This window comes from Charadrius vociferus, unplaced genomic scaffold, assembly GCF_000708025.1.
Source record: "Charadrius vociferus isolate BGI_N301 unplaced genomic scaffold, ASM70802v2 scaffold15, whole genome shotgun sequence".
NCBI classification, from domain to species: Eukaryota; Metazoa; Chordata; class Aves; order Charadriiformes; family Charadriidae; genus Charadrius; species Charadrius vociferus.
In genome coordinates, this window is record NW_009650064.1 from 8,293,762 (window position 1) to 8,303,861 (window position 10,100).

The 10,100-nt window shown below is 40.0% G+C and overlaps 1 protein-coding gene across 1 annotated transcript; it reads left to right on the forward strand.

The window, feature by feature from the left end:
- Nucleotides 1-6: 6 nt before the first annotated feature.
- Nucleotides 7-9,561, forward strand: TMEM64 (transmembrane protein 64; the record flags this gene model as incomplete). The annotated part of the gene is made up of 3 exons (XM_009891858.1): nucleotides 7-186; nucleotides 5,768-5,923; nucleotides 9,330-9,561. Coding segments are annotated over 3 exons (531 nt in total), but the record flags the coding sequence as incomplete, so codon positions are not given.
- Nucleotides 9,562-10,100: the final 539 nt, after the last annotated feature.

Here is a 10,100-nt window from a genome sequence, read left to right on the forward strand (position 1 = left end):
GTCGGCCCCTTCGTTGCCCACGTGGCTGGCAAGCGGCTGTTGGCCCGCTGGGCGCGGGCCAGGATCCAGGGCAGCGAGACGCTCAGCGCCGTGGTCCGCGTCGTGGAGGGCGGCAGCGGCCTCAAGGTGGTGGCTCTGGCACGGCTGACCCCGATCCCCTTCGGGCTGCAGAACGCCGTCTTCGCGGTGAGTCCCAACCCCGGGCTGTGCGGCCAAGGAAGAAGCTCTGGCTAGAAGGATGGCTTGCAGCATGGTGGCTGGTGTCGCTGGTGGAGGTTGCCTCCTTTCCTGCAAAGAAACCTTGGTTTCTTTCTCTTTTAATAATAGAAAAAACAACTCCCCTGCCTGCTTTTGCTAGTGGTTCTTCTGTGCTTGCACATGGATGGCAGGTGGATTTTTGAGGTGCCTTGTTCAGTGGCATTGCATTAGAGTTGCTCTCTGCCTTTCAAGACTGTGATCTGGTGTTAGAAAGAAGCACCAAGGTGCTGTGGAGCAATATCTACGGACAACTCGACAGTTTTAAAGTGCCTGTGTTTTTAAAGTTGTCTGACTGGGAGGAAAAGTTTGTACTTTTAAGCAGTCTTGCCAGAGCTCCCTAAACTACTTAATATAATCATATCGGAAAGAAAGAAGTGGACAGATAAAAATTCTTGCTCAGTTTGGTTGATGTTTGTAGCATATATCTGGCAAATCCATACAGGGTGTTAAGTCCATGCGCACAAGAGAGGTCACGTATTTTGGGCACAGCAGCAAGATGTAGGCTTACGGCTGAAAAGTACATCCGAGTGGTACTGAAAGTTAGTTTAAATTTGAGTTTGGAAAAGGGTCAGTGTTGCTTTTTCTACTTTTAGATGAAGATTTGGTGCACGCTTTAAGAATAATTATTTTAAATCCGTAACCTTATTGTTCTCTTCAGTCATCTTAAAGGAGAAAGTAAAGAAGAACATGAAGGTTGGCCTTTTTGGGTACCATCATGCTGATGATGACAATTTCAGACCCTCAGCTCTTCCTGAGTGCTGTCTGCAGGATCTGTTTTTGGCTGTGTGTTGCACCTCAGTTGTGTCTGCTAACTTGGTGAAATCAAAACACAGCAAACCGGATAGTGAAATATTTTAAATGTTTAACAGTAACTACTATGTTCCTTAATGTAAGAGACCCTCTGAACAAGTGTTTTGCTCTGTCACTTTCTTACAGCACACTTTCCTTCCCCGGTCTGCAGTCCTGATCCTGTACCTTTCTGAAGCGCTTGCTTAATTTTGATAGAATCATCTGGTTGAAATGAGTAGGTCACTGAATACCGAATTTGTTATTTAAAAAAAATATGAATCCACACAATTTTTAGGGGTTAACGCCCACATCAAATAGTTAAAATTGCTACGTATGGAATTGTGTGTTCTGGGGCATTCATCTCCAGAGCTATAATCTCTGTCCATAAAAGCTGTAGCAACTTATCATTTCTTTTTAAGCAGATCCTTTAACTATTTACTTATTACGAAAGAGAAGAACCTCAGCTGTTTTATTTAGTTACCTATATTACTGTAGCACTGAGGAAGCTTAGACCTGTGCAGCCAGGAGCAAAGTCTACCCAGAGCCCAAGGTCCCGGTGTAGCAGATGAAGCTTCTGCTACTGTGTGACCCTCGTAAAGTGGGGAGAGCTATTTGGTTCTGTTGTTCACAGCTTCTGGCTGTCACTTGAAGTAGTCAACAGACGTTGTAGGGTAGTATTGGATCTGAAGAACTGACCAGAGAATTACTGAATCAAAATGATTTCCTTCCTGGCGTAACTGTTCTGTTGGAAACACAATTCAGCAGAGTATTCAGGCCAGTGCAATATTAAAGTAATGCTGTAAATCAGTGTTTTATTTTCTCTAAGTACTGCAAGCTCAAGCATTTCCTTTCCAAGTGGAAGATTTCGGTGTTAAAATAACAGATAGGAAATGAGATGAAACCAGATTCTTGACCATGCCAAATAACTTGGACGTTGCCTGCTAAAATCAGTTTGGGTTGCATTTATTACTCAGTATTTATTATTTTGCAGCATAGTCAAATAAAGCACGGTGTGTTCAATTTTTAACCAAGAATATTTAATATGAACTACTAGATTACTGAAAAATAAAAATGTTGCATGAAAATCTGGGAATTCAAGGCAGTTTCCCACTGTGAGTCAAGTTCAGGCTACGTCTAGAGTACAAAATTCTACCTACACAGACTGAGCTGTCATTTCTTTGAAGTCTGACTTATTTGAAAACCTAATGCTCTACTTAAGTTTAAAATGCAAGGGGATTTGGGGTGCCCTATCCATTTCACCGTGCCAGCAACTTCAGCAATGAATTTGGAAAGGGTTGCTCGTACTTGTAGAGGAAAGAACAGTGAATGTAAGAAAACCTGTGCGTCTTTAATTTTCCAGCAGTCCGGTCTATGCGTGTTTTCTATGGGCATATTTATAAGTAAAGTGGAAATACTGAGAATACTTAAATAAGAGGTGAGGGAGGAAGGGACACACGAGGTCCAGGACAAGGCATAACCTTGAAGTGAGAGGGGTCATCTGCAGGGCTGGGATTAATGGGTTTCCACAAGCACTTGTTCAGTGGTGTGTACCATCTGCTAAGGGTTTTGGGGAGGTTGAATTGCAGGGGAATGTACAGAAGGAAGGAAGAGCTTCTTAGCATTTGATTAGCAATGGGATCATATTATCTATAATGGCACAAGAAGAAAATGAACGCAAATTCCGTGGTTCTTGCCAGTCGGACGTGAACATCCTGCTGCTTAAGGTCATTCTGCTGCTCTTTGGGAAAGCGCTGATAGTAGGAGCAGTGGGGTAATGTGTGGACCTGGAAGACCTTGAAACTTAACTGAAAGCATGTTTGTATTCCTCTTTGGGTTTTGCTTAGTTGTTGCTCCTGTGGTGCCAGGGTGGCCTGGGCTGCTGGGGTGGGCTGATAGCTCTTACTGAAGTGTTTGTCCATGAGCAGCCCTCTCCCCTTGGCAAATCTGAGTGTTTTGAAGGCAGGTCTGTAAGGAGGCCTGGTATGCAGGTTATCACCTCCTTCACACTAGTGGGTCCCTGGAGTGAGATTTGTGTAAACTGATTATTTGTAGTGCCAGGTGTATCTTAGATCAGAATTCATATTTCTTTTTTCCGTCTTTGAGAAGAATACCACATGGAAGAAATAATCTGACTAAAAAATCTGAGTGTCTGAGTACGTATCTCTGGTCAAATCAGAGTTGAAGAAATGGTACCTGCTTTCCTGCTTTGCAGGAACATGCAGGCTGCTTACTCTGCTTGTTGGAAAATTTGTTTTTGCTTTGTTTTTTCACTTGCTACTTTTTTTTTCTTTTTTCAAAATAAAGACTATCAGAATTGTCCTTTGCTCTTGGTTGCTAAGCCTACTTGATCCGAAACATGGGGATTTTTAAGTTGAAGGGAGAGAAATCTGGTGCAAGCCCCAAAGGCATGTGAGCCCCCAACAAAGTCCTGACACAAGAATTTATGCTTTGACAGTACTGAACCAAAGGTGTCAGCTGCAAAGAATATACAAAAGTTCTGCCAGAAAAAGCCTGTCCAAGGCTTAATGGGAGAGTTTCTGGCTAATGTTTTTGTTACCAGAGCAGTTAGGTAGTTCTTGATAATCAGTATGGCCCATAACACAATTGCGTCCGTGCTTGCTTTGGGATTTCACTATTAATTTTGCTGGCTTGAGCTTTCACTTGAAACAGAGTCCTGGTAGCCTCTGTTCGGCAGCTTGGCCACACAGAACCCAGTGTCACAGGTTTATAGAACAGGTAAAGTTCATAGAAGGAACAATACGGAAAACTAAGTTTTATTGAAAATTCCCCAGGTTTTCTAGGTAGGGATGCTGTCTGCTTCTTGTGCCTTCTAGTGGAAGTGATACCGCTGTAGGTCTAAACCTTGCAAACCAGGAGTTACGGGGGCATCTGCAAATTTCCCCTCCCCCCCTCCTCCTTAGCTTTCAGATTAGTTGGAAGCAGAAGTTGCAGTCCAGAGTATCCATGGGCAGCCTCCCCTTCGTTTGGGAACAGTCTCTTTCGTGGCTCAGGAGGTCCGATTGCTTCAGGACAGATCCAGATGTGTTGTTCTGCAACCGAAATGTCCTTAATACATATACAAAAATGAAAGAGGTGCCCAGGAGTGTTAAAATAATCTTTGGGAAGTTTCCCAGTTCCATTAGATTTAATGATAGTGTCCTACTTAGCAAATCTTTCCTTGGCATTAGTATTTCAGAGACTTTTAATAGCAGTTCCTTCATTCCCTTGGCAATATGGGAAGTTTTGGTCGTGCATTCTTATTACCTGGCCCAGATTACTATAATGTTTAAAAAAAAAAAAAAAAGTCTTTTCAAAGCATTGGTCAAATGTCAGGTTTTGACATAATTATATAGTCCTTTTTCATTATAAATCTAAATTAATTTTGTATAGAGAGGGAAACGTGTTATTTGTAGTGCTGGTATATATTTCAGTCTGTGGGAAGTATAATTTGCAGTGTGAAATTTGGAATTGGTTTATTGGATCTTGTTCCAGTGAATTATTCTTAATCTTTATGCTTCATTGCATTCTCCTCCTCCATTGCCCTTCCTTCCTCCCAAAAACTTTCCACTGATGGTGCTCAGAGCTCTGAGAATTCAGCACTGTGACTTTCATAGTAACCAAAGTTTATTTTAAGAATAGCATGATGAAATGAGTAACTTTGCTGCTATTCTCTTGTCTTCGACATTGTACAAAACTGTCAAGGTCAATAATTTCCGTGTAGGCTCCCAGTGTTAGGGTCTGTTCTTAATTAGAACTTGTTTTATCACTATGTGATCAACTGAATTGTCTGGAAAAATCCTTAGACTGCTTGTTTCAAAATTGACCTTTTCGTACTCATTTTTAACCCATAGTTTCCTCATGTTTTCATTTTGCTTACGTAAATATCTTTTGGGCTTTTGCATTTAATATTTCCCAATTGCTGCTGATACTAATTTAGTGGGTACTGTGTACTTAGTTCCCATGTAAACTGTCCACATACTGACTCAGAACAGAAATTTCACAGCAAAGAGAGGAAAATACCTTGAAGTGTTATTAGTTTTTTCCAGAGACGCTGACAAAAGCTACAACCGTGTGTACTATTTTGTTCACTAATTAAAGTGTGATGTAAAGTATCTTTGGTAGAGAATCTTAATGATACCCATGTGTATCAGTATAGATATAGGTAGAGATCACTGATAGATGTATATGTATCTTAATGAGCTATATACTTACCTTGCAGAGGCAAATTGTATCTGCCATGCTGTTTACCTAGATCATATTTAATACAGTGACATTTTGAACAATGACTCTTTCATTAGTTGCCATACATGTAAAATGCAAAGCAAATAGACCTTGCTTTAGACCTTCACATTTGATAAAGTAATTTCTTCCTGCAAGCAAATTCTCATAAATTGTAGGGCTCCATTCACCATGAAGAAATAAACATCTTCAATGAACAGTGTAATTGCATCCTTAGTTAATGACTTCTGCACAGAGATGTTGTGTAACGTAAGATGAAATGAAACAAAACCTAGTAACTTTAAAAAGGCCAGATGAAAACTAGCCACATACTATTTTCTTGTATTATCTTAGATTCATGCACAATGGAAAGTTTCAGTGAAGGAAAGTAAGAATTATTTCCTTATTTTGCACGGCTGGTTGTGGGAGCGGCAGTCTGGTTGTTTGTGCACATAGATTGTGTTGGAGCTGTGCTCAGTTTCTTACACTGTCTTTTACTCAGATTACAGATTTGTCACTACCCAACTACCTGATGGCTTCTTCAGTTGGGCTGCTTCCTACTCAGCTCCTGAACTCATACTTGGGCACTACCTTGCGCACCATGGAGGATGTGATTGCAGAACAAAGTGTTAGTGGCTATTTTATATTCAGTTTACAGGTAAGTTAAAGTAATTGCTTTCATAGACCTTGGTAACAGGAATGTCAGTCTCTTTATAATTGCTTGGATAAGCAATTAGTTTTGGAAGCAGTCATCTTCTTGCGTTTGAGTATTTCTATACCCCCCTAATTTCTTGCCCATTTACTGTACCAGTGGGTTTCAAGACAGATTTTTTTCTTCTGCAGCCAGTAGATAAGTTTCCTTCCTGTAGCTTTGTCTCTCCAAGTCATTGAATCTTTGCTTTGGAAACTGCATACCCATAGGCATGTGTGTGAGACAGAGAGATTCAGTATTTTTGATTTGTCTTTCAGGTTGTACAGCCTCTTGTGCCAAAGAGGTGGGCTGCAGGAGGTTTGAGGGAATGCATGTCTTGAGGGGGTTAAGAGCTGCTCCCTGTTGGCATAACAGCTCCCCAGTCTGAGGCAGCTGACCTCTTACAGACTGACAGCTGAGCAAGTATGGCATCTGGTATTGAAAAGTAGCGGCTTTTTAAAAGTATTTAATTTACAACTCTGTTATTGGTATTTTCAGTGATTGTGTAAAACTGAGCTGACATTTCTTTTTCACAGGCTTATTGATTGCTAGATACCCAGAGAAATGGGTTTCCAGTCTACTGTTTTCTTTTGATTTTGGTTTCTTCTGTTAGAAAAGTTTAATTCTCTCATACATCACGTGCCACAAAGCAGAACTTACTCAGTGTTCTCTTTTTCTCTTTCTGCCACAGTTTTGTCAAGTTTGCTTCTCTTCCCCTCTGTGGTAATCTTCTGCTGAATTTTAGACTTGTCAAACCACCCCTACACAAAAGCCCGTGTGCCACCATCTGTGAAGCAGTGTGCTCGGGGTTTGTAGACCTAGCACCTGTGCAGGGTTCACTGTCAGCACTGAACACTCACAATTTTGCGTAGGTATTTGGGGTGAAAAGTGCTGTAGAAATACCATTTTGCTAATGCCTAAATCACAATATCTTAATTTTGCAAGTGAGTAAATTCGTGAGAAGTATACAATACCTTTACATCAACTTAGCTGATGAAATAATTTTTCAATAAATTTTGGGGGTAAGCCTTAAGTCTGCGACCATTACAAACGTAGAGGTCGTGAGTATTTCAGGACCAGATTATATATTAAAACCTCCTCTGACAGTGTCAGTACTTCAGGCTGTGTGTGACCAGCAGTTACCATGGTTTGCAGACTTTCAGTTGGTACTGCAGTCATTTATCTTCCTCAGTTTTTACAATCATAAAGCTGATATTTAACAATGCTGAGATACAAAAATAAATGTAGGACCATTTTACACCCCCCACCCCCCTCCGCCTGAAACTTGTGTGCCCTTAAATGGAGCATAAAATTTATAGGTTTCTTAGAACAGGGTTATGAGTATTAAAAATGCCTTTGTAAAAGTGGGGTAAATAGCCTCGATAGATCAAAGAGAAAATAAATGGTTACTTGATCAGCTTTCATTTTAGTAGTGAAATGTTATTTCCAGGGTAGTAGCTTTTAGTGGTCTTTTTTATTTTTTCCCATTAATGTTTTTTTTTTTTAATGACATTGACTCTCCTTTGTAGATTATATGGGTTGTAACTTAACTGTGGCTCACTCAGGTAAGTGCTGGCTGGAGAGGCTGAATGTTTGAATAGGAGTGCTCACCTCCTTGACAGCAATCCTTGGGACATGACTGAATAAGTGAAGGGGACCCTGTTAGTGGAGGAATTACTTGTGTTCTCCCACTTTCTTTCAGGCATCTGCCTGGTGCTTTGCCTGGTTGGGCTTTGGATGGGACTTTGATTTAGTAAATAGCTCTAAAAATCCTTCACATTTCATGGTTTTGTGTGTGTGTGTATATATATAAAAAATTATTTATCTAGGGAGCTGGGCTACTGGTAGTAATATTTCTAAAACCAGTGAAATTTAAATAAGCTTTTAGAATAGGATTTTTTTCCTAAATATTCAGAACTTAGTGTCCATAGTCTCTTTTTGACTCTTATATTGACCAGCTTTTGATATGTGTAACTTGAATTAGTGAAGAACATCTTTTTCACCACAAGAATAGTCAAGCAGTGGAGCCGGTTGCCCAGAGAAGTGGTGGAATCTCTATCCTTGGAAGTTTTCAAGACCTGACTGGACAAAAGTCCTGAACAACCTGGTCTGATCTTGCAGCTGGCCCTGCTCTGAGCAGCAGGTTGGGCTATAGACCGCCCAGATGCTTTCCAGACAGAATTATCTTGTGACCATACTTGTCATTCATCTTACTCGATGATATTCTAGCGTCTTTTATGCCATGCTGACAGATGTTTTAAGTGATAGTCCTTAATGGTAAAGAAAACACAGCCCTACCAATTAATAACGAAGTCCGGTGATCAAAACTTTAGGTTCTGTTGTAAACAATATCACCTTTCTGTGTTTTTGAAAGGAAGTTGCCGATTCCAGCTAGTTTCATAAAACATTCTTTAAAAAGGCAGAGGAATTTTCTTGTTTCAAAGGGACTCTTACTATGAGACAGCTTGATTTTTATTTGAAGGTTTTATTTTTAAGGAGGTTCTCGGCTGAAAATTTAAGTGGTGTTTATTGAAACCAAAGGCTGCCTCCGGGGAATGCAATGCTTGCCAATGTCACTGAATGAGTAATTTCTAAGCAGAAATTGTCGAGGTTTATTTCTGACAATTTTTGTGGTGAAAGTTTAAAAACTCATAGCAATAAAATTCAGAGCAAAAACCTGAACTAAAACCCTAGTTTTGTACAATATTTCCTCCTTAAAACAAACAAACAAAATCCCACACCACCAACATCCTTTCCCCTCCCAGAGCCGTCCTCCAGAAACCAAGTTCTTCCCATACAGACTATATTAAGTCGCTTGGAAACTCTGATTATGTCCTGTTTAGTCCTGACACCCGAGCACAGTGACACTGCTGCTTTCTGCTGTCTTCCACACCAGAGGGGCAAGGACAAGAAGTTTTATTTCCTTTGATCTGCATCATCCCCTGTCTCTGCCATTTTGCAAGTTGCAGATGCCCAGTACAATTTCAACCTATTCACTTGATATGTGGAAAACAGTCCTTTTGACTTACAGAAATACACCGCGTCATTTCTTTGTGGAAATATTTTTGCCAAAAGAGAAAGTGAAGGGATTGCTTTCTAACAAGGATGTGGATGTCAATGGAAAGAAAATATCTTTTCAATTTGTGTAATACCTGTGTTCTGATATGCTAGTTATGTTTTTAGTACATGTAGTTTTAGAGCCACTCATCGGTTAAGTTCATCTCCCTTCTGATGTCATGCCTGGGAAGCATTGGGTCAACAGATGCCTCCCTGAGTCTTTGCATCGATGACTTTTTATTCTGTTCAGAACAGCTGCTTTGTATTCCTGCTTACAGTTTATATAGCCTACAACATTCTTTTATTTTATTTGCAGATTGTCATAAGCATAGGACTCATGTTTTATGTTGTTCACCGAGCTCAAGTAGAACTGAATGCGGCTATTATAGCGTGTGAAATGGAAATGAAGACATCGCTTGTTAAAGACAGTCAACCGAGCATCAGTGGTTCAACCACATACTGCAACAAGAGGACAGTAACATTCTCTGGAGGAGGTGTCAATATTGTGTGATTTCAAGTATTAATAAAGTAAGGTTTTGTGAACCTAAGCTATTGCCTAGAAATATCTATGGACAATTCAACTAGTTTAAAAAAAAAATAATATTACAAGTGGTTACAGGTTGTACTGTGGCACAAACCAACCAACCAGCTCTTCAATTGCACACGGGGTGACTTCTAGCAAGATAAGGAAGGTGGTGAAGTAACTTAAGATGTAACTGCAAATTTGGCTGCACCTTTGTTCATTTATTATGCCTGTCATGGCCTGTAATCTGCACTTTAGGTTTTTTCCTTTGCTCCTATAAACTGAGAAATGCTTCTATAAACTGAGAAAAGTAGCACAGAGGTAAATATTTTTCTGCTTAGCATTATTTATAAGGCTGAATAATTATATGCAGTAGAATTTTATTACTGATAAAGATGAATGAGAAAGTATGCAATTCAATGTATGTTATTCTTGAATGTGCTTTTGCTTTGGAATTGCTTTCAGAACTTGGAGTGTATTATTTAGCTAATGATGGGACCATTTGGCTTTTCCTTCATTTATGATTTTGAAATAAGAGAACCCTATATAATGTTTTGGTTGAAT